This window comes from Thamnophis sirtalis, unplaced genomic scaffold (assembly GCF_051295495.1).
Source record: "Thamnophis sirtalis isolate CommonGarterSnake01/CBP01778 unplaced genomic scaffold, rThaSir2_p1.2 scaffold_4, whole genome shotgun sequence".
Lineage (NCBI taxonomy): Eukaryota > Metazoa > Chordata > Lepidosauria > Squamata > Natricidae > Thamnophis > Thamnophis sirtalis.
This window is the reverse complement of record NW_028261384.1, coordinates 53,647,430-53,667,117: the sequence shown is the minus strand read 5'-3', so window position 1 is coordinate 53,667,117 and position 19,688 is coordinate 53,647,430. Positions and strand designations below refer to the sequence as shown.

Genomic DNA, 19,688 nt, shown 5'->3' with positions numbered 1-19,688 from the left:
TATGGTCTCTCTCTCTCTCCCTCTCCCTCCCTCATCTCATTATCATCTATCTCAGTGTTTCTCCACCTTTAAAAAAAATTTTTTTTTATTTTTTTTGTTACATAGATGACACATACCCACAACAATAAAAAAAGAAAAAGAAAAAAACCCATCATCACATATAGCATGTCGTTTGGTTACAAGTGTTTTAACATTTATCATTCTTATACATTTATTATTTCATTTAATAGGTTATAATATACAGTTTGGGTTGCTTTGTTTACCATCCCTTCCTCCTGTTATAACACCACCTTATTTTCCCTTTCTATTCTCCCTTACTCCCTTCTCTACTTTCTTCCTTCCTCCTCTCCTTCCCCTTCCTTCTTCCTGTACCTTTTTCCTACTCCTGCTCTTCCTCTTCCCCTTTCTACCCTCTCTCCTCCTCTTTCTCTCCTTTCCATCCTCCTCTCCTTACCTCTTTCTTCTTTCCCCCATCTTCCTTTCATTCTCTCCTCCTTTCTCCCTTTCTCCCAACTCCCTTTCTGGGAGTTGAAGTCCACACGCTTTCAAGTCTCCAAGGTGGAGAAACACTGATCTATCTAATTAATATAACTATTTCTCCCTCTCTTTTTCACTCTCTCTCCAGCGCACACACGCAAATGCATAGGGCAGCCCACCTCACACACAGGTAACTCCGGGCGGCTTACAACATTATGATGCATGTCTCCCCATAGGAGAGGAGATGGGGAAGCCGGGGGCCCGGAGATCACCCGGGGGATGCCGAGGATGCCTTAACCAATCGACAGCCGGCGTACCTCATCATAATGGGGATGGATTTCTTGCCAGGAAACGCAAGGGTTGGACAACGGCGGAGGCTCGGGTTTGTTTTTTTTCCCGGGAATAAAAGTGAGCATAAGACTTCTAAATCCCCAGCAAGGAAAGAAATGCAACTGTAGTGGTCTCTCCCCCCCTTCCTCTAAAGAACAAACGTTATACTGCCGCAGAAGCGAAGAAATCTCAGATTTCGCCCTTCTGCAACAGCCTCCCTCGGGATCCCGCTCCTCCGCTACAAATGCATCGTGTCCCAACAGCGGAACTTCACAGCCCCAAACCCAGTTTCGGGGTGACCCGTTGAGAGACTAACTGCTTATTCTCCCCACCCCGAAGACTGTATTTCCCCGCCGCTCCCTCCCCCCACCCTGCAAAGCTCTCTACAGCCCTTCCTAGCCTACCCAGCACCAAGTCCTCCTCTCCAGCAAATCCTACACGCGCCCGACGCTCCTCGGTCCACACGTCCCTTGCCGGCTCCGGGAGAGCTTTTTGGAAACGCACAGCTGCTGCTTCTCTTTCAAACTACACGGCTCCCACGTTGGGGCATCTCTCCCTCCCCTCGCAGCTCAGGGGCTCCCTTGAAGGGCTCCTGCTGCTGCTGCAGTGGCGGCTCCCCCAGCTAGCACTCCGTTTTCAGAGATTTTCCAAAGCTGCCCACTCCTCCAGCCCCTAAAAGCAGTGGGGCTGGGGACTGATCCTGAGCTAACCTACGCCACAAAGGCCGCCCCTTCCCAGTACCTTTGGTGCATCCTCCCGCGACGCGGCCCGACTCGGGGCCTGCTATTGTTGGGTGGTGTGGAGGCGGAGGCTGCAGAAGGAAACTCACGGCACGGAGCTCCGCCTTATCCATCTCCCCACCTCAGCGCGGCCCATCTCGGCCCAGATCCTCTGCGGCTTTAGATTTAGATTTAGATTTAGTTTATTTGTATGCTGCCCTTCTCCGGGAGGGACTCAGGGCGGCGAACAACTCGAAAGGGGGAAAAGGGGATACAAACACAATGCAAATAATTAAAATACACAAGAGTCATACAGCCATACAAGTCAAGAGGGGAGGGGAACTCATCAACCCCAGGCCTGCCGGCACAGCCAGGTTTTGACGGCTTTCCGGAAGGCCTGGAGAGAGGTGAGGGTCCGAGTCTCCGCGGGGAGTTCATTCCAAAGGGCCGGAGCTGCTACAGAGAAGGCCCTCCCCCGGGTGGTAGCCAGATGGCATTGGCTGGTAGACGGAACCCGGAGGAGGCCAACCCTGTGTGATCTAACGGGTCTGTGGGAGGTAATTGGCAGCAGGCGGTCTCTCAAGTACCCAGGTCCAATACCATGAAGGGCTTTATAAGTTACGACTAGCACTTTGAAGCGTATCCGGAGACCGATCGGTAGCCAGTGCAGCTCGCGGAGGATAGGTGTAACGTGGGTTACCGAGGTGCACCCACAATCGCTCGCGCGGCTGCATTCTGGATGAGTTGTAGTCTCCGAATACTCTTCAAAGGCTGCCCCATGTAGAGCGCATTGCAGTAGTCCAGTCTTGAGGTCACGAGGGCGTGAGTGACTGTTGCGAGTGCCTCCCGGTTCAGGTAGGGGCGCAACTGGTGCACCAGGCAAACCTGGGCAAATGCCCCCCTGGTCACAGCCGACAGGTGATGTTCTAAGGTCAGCTGTGGGTCCAGGAGGACTCCCAAGTTGTACGCCCTGTCTGAGGGGCGTAAATTTTCACTCCCCAGACTGAGTGATGGAATACTGGCCAAATTCTTGGGAGGGAAACACAACAGCCACTCGGTCTTGTCTGGATTGAGTACAAGCTTGTTAACTCCCATCCAGACCCTGACAGCCTCCAGGCACTGGCACATCATGTCAACCGCTTCACTGAGTTGGCACGGGGCGGACAGATACAACTGAGTATCGTCTGCATATTGATGGTATTTTATCCCGTGCCGTTGAATGATCTCACCCAGTGGCTTCATGTAGATATTGAACAGAAGGGGGGATAGGACCTAACCCTGAGGAACCCCATATTTCAGGGGCCTAGGGGTTGATCTCTCTCCCCCAACTAACACCGACTGCGACCTGTCCGAGAGGTAGGAGGAGAACCACCGAAGAACGGTGCCGCCCACTCCCACCTCTCATAACCGTCGCAGAAGGATACCATGGTTGATGGTATCGAAGGCCGCTGAGAGGTCAAGGAGCACTAGGATGGAGGAATGACCTCCATCCCTGGCTCTCCAGATCATCATCGGTCAGTGCGACCAAAGCGGTTTCCGTGCTGTAGCCAGGCCTGAATCCCAACTGAAAGGCGTCCAGATAATCGGCTTCCTCCAAGGACCGTCGGAGTTGAGAGGCTACCACTTTCTCAACAACCTTCCCAATGAAAGGGAGGTTGGAGACTGGCTGGTAGTTATTCAAACTAGCTGGGTCCAACGATGGCTTCTTCAGGAGGGGTCTCACCACCGCTATCTTCAGTGCCAGTGGGAAGAAGCCCTCCCGAAGAGAAGCACTCACCATTGCCTGGATCCAGCTCTGCGTCACCTCCTTGCTGTTCACGACCAGCCAGGAGGGACACGGGTCCAGTACACAAGTGGCAGTACTCACCGTTCCGATGGCCTTGTCCACTTCATCAGGAGCAACAGGTTGAAAGTCAGTCCAGAGATGTTGTTCAAGACCTTCCCCCGGTACCCCGGCTGGCTCTGCGCAATTGGAGTCCAGGTCCATCCGAAGCCGAGCAACTTTGTCCGTGAGGAACTGGACATATTCCTCTGCTCTACCTTGTAAGGGGTTATCCGCAACCCTCGTATTTAGGAGGGAGCGGGTTCACCCTAAACAAGGCGGCAGGGCGTGACTCAGCGGACGCTATCAGAGCGGCAATGTGATTGTTCTTAGCTGTCCGTATTGCCGATAGATATGCTCCGATGCAGGTTTTCAAAAGTGCTCGGTCTGACTCGGATTTACTGGCCCTCAAGTGGCGCTCTAGGCATCTCTTTTGGCGCTTCATCTCCCGGAGGTCCTCGGTGAACCAAGGGGCCCTCCTGGATCCACTGCCGTGGATCGGCCGTAAAGGCGCCATCCGGTGGAGAGCCTCAGACGCTACCGAGTTCCAAGTAGCAACTAAGGTCTCCACTGGACTGTGGGCGAGAGTATCAGGCATAACGCCAAGCGCCATCTGGAAACCCTGAGGATCCATAAGACGCCTGGGGTGGAACCACCTAATCGGTTCCTCCTCCCTACAGTGGGAGATTGGTCTCCAAAAGTCAAGCCTCAGTAGGAAATGGTCTGACCATGACAGGGGCAAGATCTCACTACCCCTCAAACCAAGATCACAACTCCACTGCTCCGAGAGGAATATGAGGTCGAGTGTGTGACCCGCTGAGTGAGTCGGACCCTGGATTACTTGGGTCAAGCCCATGGCTGTCATGGAAGCCATGAACTCCTGGGCTCCATCAGAGTGTTCGCCGAGCGAAGGCAAGTTGAAGTCCCCCAGTATCATAAGTCTGGGGAACTCAACTGCTAGCTCGGCTACTGACTTGAGGAGCAAGGGGAGGGCTGTTGTCATGCTGTTGGGAGGCAGGTACGTCAACAACAAGCCCACTTGACCCACAAGGTCCATCTTCACCAGCAAGGACTCACACCCGACAAGCTCTGGAGCAGAGATCCTGCGAGGAACTAAAGACTCTCGGATAACAATGGCCACTCCTCCGCCCCTTCTCTGGGGTCGCGGTTGATGAAGCACCTGAAAACCCTCTGGGCACATTTCTGTGAGGGGGACTCCTCCCTCCGGGCCCAGCCAGGTTTCAGTAATACATGCCAGATCTGCCCCCTCGTCTATAATTAGGTCCTGGACGAGGGGAGCTTTATGAACCACAGATCTGGCATTTAGCAACAGCAACCTGAGACCAGGGTCCTGACTACTCATGCCATCTGGCCTTGGAGTGGAACTCACAGGGCCGGAAGGGGGGATCCCTCTAATACAGGGAACCCTCCTTCCCCGGTAATGGCTTGCCCTGAAGTTCCCGCCATATCTGCCCCTCCCCATTATGACCCCTATGTTCCGGCCCACTCCTGCATCTGTGGTCCCTTCACCCTCTCCCCCAGCTGCCGGATTCATTGGCAGGCCCTTCGACACACACAACCAAGGGCCAGAACCAGGCCTGGGTCCCTCTAGCACTTCTGCCAAAGCACTCAGTGCAGGAGGTCCCGGCTAAACTCCCGGCCCACCAGACAAACCCATACATATAGCCAATCACTCCCCCACAATACAAGTTAAAACAGAAACAGCAATATAATAATAAAAGTGGGACATTCAGTCAGTCACAGTCATACCATGCACTCCCCATACACATAAAATATAAAACTTGAATAAAAATTTACCAATATATAAAAATTAAGATTATGATTATGAGCCTGCGCAGTCCAGCCAATTGTATAGTCCAAGGAGGCCGGGGGATAATGTCCAAGCCTCCCGAAGAACAGATATCCAAAGTCCAAGGATAGTGGGGCATAGAATAGTAGTTCACAATAGTCCAGAGCGAAACCAGGCAGGCCTGGAAGTCAAGTGGGCTGCGGGTAATAAAGAGTAATGGCGAAAGTTGTAGGGCCAGCCGCAGGAGATGGTGGCCAGTAGCACTCCCTCCCATCGCAGGCAAAGAACACCCGGGAGCCAGGGTTAACCCCATGGTAAAAGGGGGGGGAACCCCACTCCCGGCTGTACCGTGACACTACCCATGGAAGCAGCCCATCGGTAGGCCATCAGGCTAGCAACCCCACCCCCTCCCTTGCCCTAATCCTAATCTTATCCTAACTATATTTTAAACTAACCCACCCTAAAGTCTAACCTAGCCCTACCCTGTCCCTAGCCTGACCCTACAGCGGCACAAACAGCAGAGGAGGCATCAGGCAATCCTGGGGGGGTTGCCCCCCCAGCGGTCATCGATAGCCGCTTCCACGGCAGCCAGACGGTTTTCAGCCTGTTCTTCCAGGTTCCAGCAGGTGTCTTCGGCCCCGGTGGTCGGGGGGTCACTGCCCGCCTCTCACCACAGGTGGCCCAACAAGGTTCGCAAGATGATAAAGCCCACAAACTCCACAGCATCCAGAAACAATAGCGTTATCAAACGGCCACAACGTTCACAAGTGGCCTCAATAGTTCTAGCAGTTCTCAGCAGCTCACATGGAAAGGCTTAGTTCTCAGCAGCTCACACAGAAGGCTTAGTTCTCAGCAGCTCACACAGAAAGGCTTCAGCGTTCCTGACAGCCACGGCGCTCTCAGGTAGCCACGATAGTTGTAGCAGTCAAAGGAGGGGAAACCCCCCCCCCAGCAGCTGGGCTATAATGATCTTTCAGGTGCCGCTCACATCAATCACGATGCTCCCAGCTGGTCTTAGAGTCCCAGTAAGCAGATGACACCTCCGGCAAGGTCTCCCAGTCAGCTGAGCCACATTAATTTCCACAATGCTGGCTTCAGCGTCTTCAGCGTCTTTGGAGTCTTTAGCGCCTTTAAACACAAACAGTTCGAAAGCAATATCACCTCACACACCCCAAGCACTCCGAGCACTCTCCACCTTAAGCCCCGAGCACGCTCCACCTTAAAAAAGCAGGGAACACCCAAACTCAGCTCGATTCCATTCGGTTCCACTCGCTTCACGCCTGGGGCTAGCCGTCCGTGTGAGGGGGGGAGGAAAGACGCCCAATAAGCCGAGGTCGTTCGCAAACATCTGAGGACGCCGAAAACGCCGAAAAACCGGAGCGCTGAAGTCCGTTCTAGAGCCTTCGGCTAAGCCTCCGGGTAACGTTTTCCAAATTCGTTTACCACCCCGGGCTCAGCTCAAGCTCCTCTCTTAGCCCCCTCACTGTTTAAGTCTGGTAAACAGCGGGGGAGTTCAATTCGGGACAGTTTGAACGCTCTTCTCAGCCGGAGCGAAAAGCTCAGGCAGCCATCTTCCCAGCACAGGCTTTGCCCCCCACTCATCCTTTTCGCAGCTGAGGGAAGGAAAGGGGGGAAGGCTTCTGGCGGCTCCCGGGTGGCGATCCCGCTCACTGCCATCCGCCCGCTCACTCGCTTTGCAGCAATCCAGACTCCCTCCCTCCCTCTTACAGCCCGCCCCATGCGAATTTCCCCTCCTCACATCTTCTCCCAGGTTTCTCTCTCAGGGTAGGGAGGCAGTAGCCACCGCGGTCTGGCTTCCCCCCCCCGCCCTACCTCCTCCACTAGCCTTTATCCCTCCACAATAGGGTGGCTGGGGGGAGGAGATGGCCTGCCCACCCAACTCCACAAAGGGGGAGAAGGAGAGGAGGGCCATCTCCTCCCCCCAGCCACCCTACTGTGGAGGGACAAAGGCTAGTGGAGGAGGTGGGGTGGGGGGGAAAGCCAGACTCCCTAGGGAAGGCCTTCCCTTGCTAAAGGCCACCGCCGCCTACCCGAAGTGGCAAAGCCTCCCGATTCCCACCGGTTACTCACCAGTGAAGCAGCAAAAGCAAACGGCGAAGGCGAAATGAAATGGAGACTTGCGCGGCATGCTTAAGCGGACTCCAGCCAATCAGTGAGCTGGCTGGGATGCCGCGTGCTTAAAGTTTTCCATCCCAGCCAGCTCACTGATTGGCTGGAGTCCAGGCCAATCAGTGAGCGGCAGGCTGGGCTGGCTTAGATTTTTAGTGTAGAATAGAATAGATGGGGGAATGGAACGAGCGAGCTAGCGGCAGCTGATGGGCAGGGGAGCCAGCGAGAGCCAAAATAAAGCGGGGGATTTTGAGAACGGCCCGGGACGCGGGAAAAATTATGAAAACGCATTCCTGTCCCGCCAGATGCGGGACGTCTGGTCACCCTATTATAGCACCAAGTTAGAAACTGGGAGACCATGAGTTCTAATTCTGCTGTCGGCATGAAATGAGCTGGGTGGCGTTGGGCAAGTCACTCCCTTGCAGCCATAAGAAAGAGAAGCAAGGGCAAACCATTTCTGAAATTTTGCCAAGAAAACTACAGAGACTTCCCCAGGCAGTGGCCAGGAATCAGTGCTCACTCAAGGACACACAAAAAATAAATGTTGAAGGGCCTGTTATGAAGCCATTGCCATTTATAGAACTCCATTGTTAAATATCTGAGAAGCAGGTATCTTTTCTTTTATAGTTCCTCAACTATGGAAATCACTTCATTGCAATCCCTCATTTTCTCTATTTCTTGAAATAACATGAGATGCACCATATTTTCCAATTCTCCAACAATTTTCCAGTTGAAATTGTTTTATTATATCTGAAGGTTTATCTGAATGTTTCTTGAGTATTTTTGGATAAAAAATGGGATGGCCTTAAAGGCGTGAGACATTTATTTATTATTGTTAACTTAAAGAAACAAATGCATGTTAGACTTAACAAGTGTCTGCATCTAGATGTTTTTCAGTATGGTCTGACCAATTCCAGATATCTTTGAAGTGGAAAAACATAAAAAGGACATTTCTGTGGGTAGAAATTCCTGCTTAATTATCAAGAATTTCTAGTATCATATAGTTCCTTTATTGGCAATTTCCACTGTACTGTATGAATAATAGCATCTAGACCAAGGCCTTTAACTGATTTTCAGATAAGTATTGCATTGTTCTATGAATCATCTCACAAATGGTTCCATACACCAAGTAATGTGAAACTTTAACTATTATTTATAGACAAAGTTATGGAACAAACCTAGAAATAAACAATCTAATTTAATAAATAATAATATTTATTTATTTGTTTATTTATTTTGAAGCAATAATAATATAATTTAAGTATAGGTAGTCTGACATCAGCTTTATCAGGTAGACCAAACAGGAAACATGACAAGATGAGCTAATTCTATGTTATTGTAAAGCTGCTTCAACAGAATCTTGCAAGTCTTCAAGTATAATTCTTCCATAGTCATTTTTACAGCATGAGAATTTAGGGATGTTCTCTTTTGATTCTCTCAGTTCACAAACTATGCAGTTGCAGATTACTCTTTCTCTTATCTGATTTATTCCCAAGGCAGCATCTCTTTGTCTCTCAACGTCTTTCTCACATACAGTTACAACTGTAGTATAAATTAACTCTGGCTTCTCTTAATTAATTTGCAGGGGTGTCTGAAAGGGAGTAAATGTCGACCATCCCATTGGCATATGCAGCAAAAGGAACTCCTGGGACATTATTTTACCAAGAGTATAATTTTATTGATAAGTCCACATGGGCACAGAGGAAAAAAACGCAAGGTCTGGAGTTTCCACACAAAAAAGTTGCATAGATAAAATCCTCTTTCTTCCTCTGGGCCACCCATTGTACATTGTCCACCAATCAATTTCAGCCAATTTGTTTTGGGAAACAGTCTGGAGTTTGGGGCTTTCTCATCTTTTGACCTTGGGCACTAGGATGATGCCAGGTGTCAGTCAGCTCTTGCATTCCACAATTCCCTCCCAAGCTTCCTTTGCATACCAAACCTACACACATCCCTCCTTGTTTCAGTTGTCTGGTTGTGAACAGCATGGGTGGATACAGAGTCAAGCAGGATGGTAAAAAAAATGAAGATGGCCTCCACATGTGAAAAGGTGTGGGGCTTTGATTGCATAGTTGCAGACATAATCTTGATTTTTTTTACATTACCATTAACACTCTTGTATATTTGTTTTTTTATGAAGAAATAAATGTGAAGAAATGTATTGTTTATAAACTAAAAACCAATAATAAAACTGTAGTACTATTACAATAGTCCTATTGTTATACTCTTTTTATTATTTTTATTTTTGCCTAGACTATTAATTTTCTACAATCTTAAATTTCTAATTGAAGTAAAGTTTTCAGTTCAAGTCTCTATGACACTGCGATCAGAATTAAATGATGCATAATATATTTACCTTGTGCCCCTTTTCTCGTCTTTCTCCACGGGGTCCTTCTTCTCCCTCACACCTACAAAATATGCAGCAGCATTTTCGCTCAGCAATTTGGTCCTTGAAGAGAAGAAATTATTATTTTATCCTTTGAAAATTTGGTTAGTTATAATTATATGAGTATTATTATTGTCACATTTATATTAATTCTTAGAGATGTCTGCAGTATCCAAGACTTTTATCAAAATGACAAAAGCAACGTTCACCTATACATGTAGGCAATTTCATGTCACATTCAAAAGTTGCAGTATTTGCAGTTTTGCAAAGGCAAAGTTGCCTTTGTCAATTGCTCTCCCTTGCTCTCTTCTGTGGATGCCTCTTATATTATATTATGCTACTCAGGCATAAAAAGGCTCCTTTAAGTCTCAAAATCTAATATATTGGTTTTATCTTATGAACTTACCACATACTGAAAGAGCCTCTTAGCAACATTTTCTGTGTCAATAAATAATTGAGTGTTATATCCAAATCCCTTTCCAAATTCAATATGCTGAAGTTGATCAATATATTTGGCTCCTTCCAAAGCAACTGTTATTAGTCCATCTAGTCCTATTTGAAACAGTGATTATTATCAATAATTTGATATTATTATAATTTGATATTGATTAAATTTTATCAATATTTAATATTTGCTTGTTTGGTTATTATAAATTATTCCTTTTTACATATTCCTGGGAACAGTTGGGCACTTATACCAAATATAAAGATAGCAGAATAATTCAGATAGCTACACTTGCCCACTCATAATCTGGAATAAGAATTTGCTGTCTTTTCCCCCCTGTGTTGATATAGCAATGGGTCTAATTTTTTAGATGTGCATAATTGTAACTTTAAAGAGGGTAAATATATAGAAAATTGTCTAGGAGCACATGGATGGCTGCATCCAAAATTCATATCCTGGCGGATATTTGTTTAAAAAGAATAATAATAAATGGAGTGAATGCATTTAAATCTACCCATGTTTTCCTGAAAATAAGACCCACTCAGAAAACAAGCACTAGCCTGATTTTTTAGGTTGGGCCTAATATAAGCCCTACCTGAAAATAAGCATGGGGGATGGGCATGGCCAGCACAAGAGGTGGTGAGCACGTGGGGCTCAATGGTGTCCGGCAGCAATTGCAGCCTGCTGGCCCCTGGGCACAGTATAAATTTCTGTAAGTTTGAGCATGGAGGCAGAGGCAGGGTGGGGGAGAAGACAGGCAATCTGGACATGCTGCATGACTGCCTGACTCATGGGAGGCTCGCGTGAAGTTTGAATGGTGGCATCAGCAGCAGGTGGAGGTAGAGGCATGAGGGATGGGGAGGCAAGTAGTCCTGATGTCCTCCATGAGTGCCTGCTAGGTATGGCTGCAGGCAAGCTGAGAGATGGTGGGATGGAGTGGGTGACATGTTGGGACCACCTCTGCCTGTCTCTGCTGTGCACTTTTCACCCAGAGGGAGATGAAGCTTTGTATGCTTGCAAAGGGGATGCTAATCACTCTGTTTCATACCATCCCTTTGCAAGCACATGCCGCTTTGAGTCTCCATCATTTCTCTATCCAGGCAAAAAATAGTTGCCTATGGGGTGTTTGGGAATGGAGCAAATCACCCCATAGGTGAACAAACACTTTTCATCCAGACAGAGAAATGATGGAGACTCAAAGCTTCATGTGCTTGCAAAGGGATGGTTTGAAACAGAGCAATTAGCTCTATTTCAAAGCATCTCATTTGCAAATAGACAAAGCTTCATCTCCCTCTGGGCAAAAAGTGTTTGGGCAGTTACCACTGGCTATGTCCTTCTATCCCACTGTCTGTGTGCCCACCACCTAAATCAGGGCCAAGCTCTCGGCAGGCCTCAGCCATCAGGAGGGCAAAGAGCCCTCATGAGGCTAGCAGCAGCATGGACAACCATTGGTAGCTAGCATGGTGCCCACTTTAGGCAAGAAGTGTCCCAGCAGCAGCTGGGTCAGCAGGCAGGGTGGGTGGAGGCCGAGGCATGCTGAGAGCTTGGCCCGTTGCAGCCACAGGCAAGCAGACAGTGGGACAGACAGGGCAGGGCCAATGGTAGCATCACCTCCCTCAATGCTCACTACCTCTTGTACTTAAAAAAAAAAGACCTTCCCCTCCCCCCCCCAAAAAAAATTAAGCCTGTGCTTATTTTCAAGCCCAAAAGAAAATAAGACTGGGTCTTATTTTCAAGGAAACATGGCATATGATATGACATGGACGCAGACTGGATAACTGCAGTTGTTGAATCCTTCTAATATGGTAGAAATTGTGTTGAAATTGTAACATTTTTTATAAATAGATAGTACAAGAGTAAGATATTTTGCAATGCTATTCATAAGATGAAAATCCTTTATTAGAATTTGTTCCATTTTTAATTACTAAATAACCACTTCACCTCTTGCCTTTAAATGTGAAACAATTTCTTCTTTCAACTTTTTTATTGAATATTTCTATTCAATAAAATATTTTCTAGATAAGGTTATTTTTAGATTAAGCAAGGAAGGGCAGATGAGAACTTGCAACCATGAATTCCAACAAAAAAGACTTTTTGAAATAATAATGTAAATCATCTGTTTGAGCTAAAGTATTACATTTGATTTGCTGATTACCTTGTATTCTAAGCTGTTCAGATTTTTGTCTAAGTGCTATTATATTATCATCCAAGCCATCTGAGAAAATAAGTAAAACCTAAAAAAAAAGGACAATGAGATTAAAATAGGGACATACACCAAGGGAACCAAAACAAGAACTATATAGTATAATACAGATTCATTCATCAAATAATATGATGAGCTTTAAAGAGAAATTATGCACTTAAATAAACCATCATTGACAAAGATTACAAGAAGATGCATTTCTTCTGTTGAAAATTATTTAAATAAAATATTGGAAATAGAAAAAGCATAATACATAAGAAGAAATTATTATCAAACCAATGCACCAGTTGAGAGTATATAAAGCCATTTATAATCTTAAAGAGAGATATATTGTTTGAAATAGCCATAAGTAGTCTTTGAATTAATTAAAAATGGAGATGAAATATGAGCAAAATCTTTAATTTAGGGATTGTTCAAGAAAATTGATTGACATATAATATTTTCAGCCAATGGGGGTTTCTTGCATTTTTAACATTGATGGTACAAATATATATATATTCTCATGAATGAAGGCAAACATACATGTCAAAGAATAATGTTGCAAATCAACTCTGGGTTGGTCACCAGGACTAGAGATTAGATTAGACTAGATCTATTGTCCCAGTAACTGACTCAGATTCAACCTTGAAATATATATCGGTTTAACTCTTCATTGTTTCACAATAGTAAAGTTTGCAGAAAACAACAAAAAATTTATATAATTTCATTCATCCTGTAAAACATAAACTGAAATTATGAAAGGCTATTATATAAATGTTCCAATTTTCTCAAAATGTTTTAATGCAAATGACTAGCTCAAGGATCATTCCAAACACAAAATTTAATATACAATATATCAAAATGATTATAATTCCTCTACTTTGATTCATGCAATGCAATTTTAAGGAAGTGCAATATTATTATTTAAGGAAACTTAAATTATACCAATTTAAATAATAAATTGGTATCTGATATAATGCAGTATTTTAATAAAAACTATTAAGATGAAAATAAATTACCGTGTTTCGATTTTTTATGTCAATCTCATTTTTAACTAAATTCCAAATAGCATCCAAGAAGTTGATGTTGAGATGAGATGGTCTGTTGACCACAGTGTTTCTAAGTTTTGTTATTATATTTGGGTCATGAACATGATGGAATTGTGTCCAGAAAGGTTCATTTGTATTTTCTACTGAAATAGTCACACTGAATTGTACTTTTTTACCCTTAGAGCAACTTGTGCTGCTTAAAGATGTTAGGTATTTTACAATATCAGGAAGATGAATCTCCAAATGTTGTTGGTTATTGAATAAATTGTTTCCTGGCTTCTGAGATGATATATCAAATCCAATAATAATATCTACAAAACATGCTGTTTAGATGAATACAAAGGCAAAACATCAGAAAATTAAAAAAAAAGTCAACCATATTTGCAGTTAAATTCAAACAAATTGTGACAATATTTAACACTGTAATAGAATTGATTTCTTCTCATTTCTTGAGGGGTAATCTAGATAAGTATCTGTGGACAGGTTGTACATAGCCAGCTACATGTAGCTACATTAAACATACCATGACTTAAAAGATTTTGGCCATCTTTATATTGAAACAGTATAAAAAGGTAAACCAAATGCGATGCTTTGAATTGAGCTACAGTACACTACTGTAACAGAAACATTTGATACCATCTGACCTCCCTCCTTTCCTTAAACTATACATATAAAATTAATATTAGGTTATAGTAGTATAAATTGCAAGTAACCCCTATGGTCACATAAGCAACTCATGCAACTCATAAGTACTCTATAAATGTTATAGTTAAACACATTCAGCTGATAATTATATGTGAATCATACAAGTACATTTTTGAGAGTAATTAAAAACAGTGGATTTGTAGAACTTGGTTAATAAGTATGGTCAAAAACAGATCTAAAGAAATAATAAGAAATAATTATCTAAACTTTATAATCTAATCCACAAAGTTCCTTGTATTTGTTATCAGAGGAATGAAGTCTTTTCTGAAATATCTAACTGATAGAAGGGAAGATTTGTACTTCAGGATTGAACTATGGGGTTCTTGGTACTCTTTGAGATTGGTTGTTTTCTTGCAGATATTTCATTACCAAACTGGATAACATTACCAATGCTAATGATGTTATTGAGTTTAATAGTGAAATATCTGCAAGAAAAAACCAAGATCAGAGGTTCCAAGCAACCATGCTCAACTTTTACTTAAATATTTTTAATAGAATTTTGTCCTTATTTATATTTCACAACTAATTTCTCAATAGTTTGTGAATTTTACTTTAGTTTAATGCTGGCATGGTTATTTTTACTTAGTAAGGTGGTTTTAAAATTTATCCCTATCTATTAGCTTTAAAGCATTCTCAAATCACATGCCAGAATCAAACAATGGAATATAATTACCTTGACCGTAATAGGAAAAATGATTAGAGTATAAATAATAGATTCACTAAAACACTGAAAAAAAAACCACCGATGATCTGATCTACCTAATTACATTAAACATTAGAAATGTTTATGGGTGCTTAATGAAATGTTTACTTATGCTTAACAAGATCTTTTTGCCTTATTCATTCTTTCACTCTGCAGCCTAGAATGTTTTGAAAAGAAAATTAGAAAAGGACAAGGTCCTTTTTGCAGGCAGATGTTTAATCAAATAAATTTCTAGATTTTGTCCAACAAACCAAATAACAAAAGAGATGTTATTTGACAAGAAACAAATACTAGCAACTAAAATCTATTATTAAGCAAGTAACCAAACATTTATTTTAACTGAAAGAAACTTACTTGCTTCAGTAGTCTCTTCACAAATTTCCTTCTTTACATGATTTACAAGTGTTTTTAGATCACTGTAATCATCAACCTTATGTTTTCTGCTTGGGAGACTCGTAATCTGCAGAAGTTTTGAATCCATCACATTTCCTACTGCAACTGCATGGATTTCCACACCTTCATCTCTCAGATCGTTTGCTGCTTGAGAAAACTCATCATCTGATCTTCCATCAGTAAATATGAGCAACTTTTGGTTAACATTTCGAGCTACTCTTTGTTTGCTGGTTTTGAAAAAGGTTTTGACTTCTTTGAGGGCATGTCCAATCAATGTGGAGCCCCCTGTAATCAGTGACATATTAGTGATTTTACTATATAATTCTGGTAGATTTTGATAAGCACCAAGCTGGAATACTTCTTGAAGTGTATTTCTGAATTGGGCCATCCCAACTATAATATTGTCTTTATTTATAATTGACTTAAGCAAATTTATCACAAAATCCTTCACAGCTTTCAGTTCTTTGTCAGGGATACTTCTGGAATCAGTTAGGATAACAAGTTCTGCTTCAATATCACATTCTGCAAAAGGAATCCAATAAAAAACATGATATAGTTTTTTAGTATTGCACCAAAAGAGAAATGGGAACCACACAGAACAGGTTAGAGAGAATATGAATTCCAATTTGCACAAGTCTGTTATTTAAAAACGAGGCCAGCCAGTGGATCACCTTAAAAATCTGTAAGCCTGCAGGATTTTATTCATGCTGTGGCAGCTCCATTTGCTTTTTCTTAGGTTTATCTAGCATATATTATTATGTTTTATAATCAGTATATAGCTGTCCCTCTTGTGTTTCATTTACTTGAAACTAACTATGTAATTCATCTATCTGAATTAGGACTACATTTTTCATTGCCAAAGATTCATTTCCCCCCTTTTTTGAGAAGAAGGAAAAGTTTGCAAGCTTCCTATTGTCCTGATCTTCAAGTAAGTAAAATATAGATGAGATCAACATATTGTATAGTAATATATGACAATAGGATAAAGCAGATGTCAAACTGTTACATGCCTTTGATAATTATGGGAACATTTGAATTTCCTTTATTTCAATAGTCTTTAAGTTTAAGGCCCCGGACTTCTGGGGTGGAGTCATGTCGGCACAGAGCAGAAGAACAAGGCTCTGTTCTTTCTGCCCGATTTTCCATGCCCAGAGGCTTGCAAAGGAAGAGCTTGGTCTAGGAGGGACTAGCAACAGAGAGCGGAAGCTTGGAGGATAACAGGTAGAGATGCAATCCCCAATCCCAATAGTAGAAGAAATCTCTCAAATCCGGCATGGGAGAGACTGGCCTTTATGGCTGGATCCGGAGGCATGACACCCCTTTAAATATAGATAGGAAGCAAGAAGAGGGAAACAGCTGAAAGTATCAATGGAGTTTGAGGAGTTGGAATGAAGTACTGGTGTGACTTCCAGGAAGTGTGAACCTATAGCTTGGAGGGTGAGTGAGTCTCCAAGGCAGAAAAAAAGCAGCACTTTAGCAGTGGGAGCAGAGCCTTGAGAAGACAGAGTTAACATACAGAGAAGGAATGGGGAAGCGTACTGATGGCTTGAGCTTGCTGGAGAATTACCACAGGCAGAAGGAACACAAGCTGAGATTGTGATTAGACTGGGACTAAACTTTGCGGATTGCAAGGAAAGGAAAGAACCAACTATAAGAAGCTTCTACCTGAGAAGAAGACTGTGGGGATTTGATCTGGCAGGGGAAGTGAGAGAACTGTGATAGTGACTTTCCTAAATAGGCAACATCCTGGACATTAAGGGAGGAGAAGCTGATGCAACAGTAAGAATAAGGAAAAAGAACTTTCCAAGTTTCCGGAAATCTGTGCAATCTAACTAACCTGATACAATTATATAAAATCCTGTATAGATATTAGTTACTGTATAGCTGTTCATTTAAAACTAGACTTGGAACTTTATATAGAATATCTTAAACACCTTTAATATTTTATACTTTCTGACATATATATTCTCATATATAGATAATACCCAGTGGACATATACGTATGTGAAAGCAAACTTATAAAGACTTATATAGCATATTTATATAGTATATTTATATATCCTAGATATTTTATAATGTAATTTAATAATTAAGTAAAAAATACATATATTTATTTATATTTATATTTTTACATGAAGACTTAAAGTCTTAAACTTGGGATATAAGTATTATATTATAAGTATTATTCATAGTAAATGCAATATCTATAGCTTTTATATTTCTTATCATTAAATAACAATTAAATTAAGATTAGTGTCAGTGTTCATGTTAGTAGTCAGAACTGTTAGACCATCATTAAATTATTATTAGATTATTAATTGTATTGATCAATTGTATAAATAGGGTATTGATTGTATTATAATGTAGGGTGTTCTATATTGTGGTCAATAATAATAGTAAAGTAGGTAGAAGAATTTTGAGGAAGTGAGGTAGAGACAAAAAAGAAAGGCAGATAAAGGGGGAAAATGGGGATATATGGTACTGTGGAAAAACTTTTTAAAAAACATTAAAATGACGAGTACAACCACCACAGTTACCAAAATAGAGGGGAGACAACTGTGACAATAGCATCCCCATCAAGACCATGTTCAGTGGAAAGCATGTTAGGAGGTGAGAAGTCAGGCTCCAATATAAATCTACAGAGCATGCAATCAACCCTAACATTAATTCAGGAGACAACGATGAAGATGCAGGAGGTAATGAAAAAAAATCATGAAGAACTTAAGAGTGATATGGGGGAGGTATGCAAACTAGATGATAAAATTGGTGCAATGCAGGAAAAAATAACACAAAATGAACAAAAAATAAAAATAGTGGAAGCTAGAATGGAACAAACAGAAAAGATAAAACAGAAAGTAAAATGATGGTGATAAACAAAGAAATGGAATAGGCCATTATAAATTTAGAGACAACTAAAATAATGGTGAATGAAGATCTAACAGAGAAAGTCACTATAAATAAAGGGGTCAGATAAGGATGCCCACTATCACCTCTTCTGTTTATCCTCTCATTGGAGGTTTAATTAACACAGATTAGAGAAAAAGAGGAAATAAAAGGGTTAAAAATTAAAAAGGAAGAATACAAAACTCTGGCATTTACGGATGATATGGTTTTTGTAATAGAAGACTCCCTTGAAACAGGGAAATATTAATTCAGGAAGTAGATGAATTCGGTAAAGTTGCAGGCTTAAAAATAAATAAAAATAAAATTAAGATAATTACTAAAAATCTTACAAAGGCAAAATGAGGAATTAGAGAGTATTGGAAATGCAAAAAGTTAAAAAGGTAAAATATGTGGAATCTGGCTAATGGCTGAATGTTCTACTATAAAAGAAGACAATTATTCAAAATTACTACAACAAATACGAAAGAACTTGAAAAATTGGGCTAAATTACAATTATCGCTGATTGGAAGAATTGTGATCATAAAAATGAATATCCTACCAAAAAAAAATATTTCTATTCCAAACTGTACCAGTAAAATTAGGGATTTTTTTTTTTGTGGAACTAAATAAAATAATTTCAAAATTTATTTGGCTGGGGAACAAAGCTAGGATCAAATTAAAATTGCTACAGGACTCTGGAATCAAAGGAGGACTTGGCCTCCTAGATTGGAGTTTTACTATCAGGCAGCAGCGGTAACATGGTTCAAAGAATGGCTAGTATTCCAAAATAAAAAAATATCGATGATAGGGGGCCATAATTTACAGCTGGGCTTGCTTGCCTTTTATCTGGGAGAGAAAGAGTAAAGCCCATAAATACTTCCAGAGACATCAGGTAAGAGGAGCCTTATTAGAAATATGGATGAAAATCAAAAGAAACTTCTACACAAAAATTCCCAGATGGATATCAACCATGGAAGCAATTATCTACCCCAAAGTAATAGATTTGAACAGGATATTGACATAAAAGGAGTTATTGGATGGGCAAGGAAAACTTAAAACAAACCAGGAGTTAAAATTACAGGGAATTGAATTAGGCTTGTGGCTAAATCTACAAATTCAAACAAGATACAAAAAGGATTTAGAACAGTACGGATTTCAAAATGAACAACAAGAATTGGACAAAATAGTAACAGGAATAGAAGAAAAAATGATTACAAAAACATACAATTGTCTCTTAAAATTCAAAATGGAGGAGGAAACCGTGAATGAAACATTGATAATTTGGGCTAAAAACTTCGGGTACAATATTGAATTGGAGCACTGTGGAAAAATTATGGGGAAAAAATTACAAATTGACAATTGCAGCATCCATAAGGAAAACATTACAAAATAGGTGGCATTTACCCCCAACAAGATTGACCAAAATGTTCCCAAATAGATCTCCAATTGGAAATGTAACCACCAACAGGGGACCTTCTACCATATGTGGTGGACATGTCAGAAAGCCAAAGAATTCTGAACAAAAATTCAAAAATAGTTAGAAGAAATAATAGAACAAGAAATTGACATGAATCCTGAGCTGTTTCTTCTAGGATTAAAAAATAGTAATAGTAAGGATATCCAATATATAATGCTTCATATAATTACTGCTAC

At 42.0% G+C, this 19,688-nt stretch overlaps 1 protein-coding gene across 1 annotated transcript in view; it reads right to left on the bottom strand.

The window, feature by feature from the left end:
* Window positions 1–19,688, bottom strand: part of LOC106546748 (collagen alpha-6(VI) chain) — a 104,203-nt gene that overhangs the window by 59,876 nt on the left and 24,639 nt on the right. The window contains exons 9-13 of the mRNA XM_087714385.1: window positions 15,113–15,673; window positions 13,321–13,673; window positions 12,275–12,353; window positions 10,081–10,226; window positions 9,645–9,737 (exon numbers count right to left, since the gene is read on the bottom strand). Of these exons, the coding sequence (XP_087570511.1) occupies window positions 9,645–9,737; window positions 10,081–10,226; window positions 12,275–12,353; window positions 13,321–13,673; window positions 15,113–15,673 (1,232 nt within the window). The remainder of the gene's footprint in view (window positions 1–9,644; window positions 9,738–10,080; window positions 10,227–12,274; window positions 12,354–13,320; window positions 13,674–15,112; window positions 15,674–19,688) is intronic.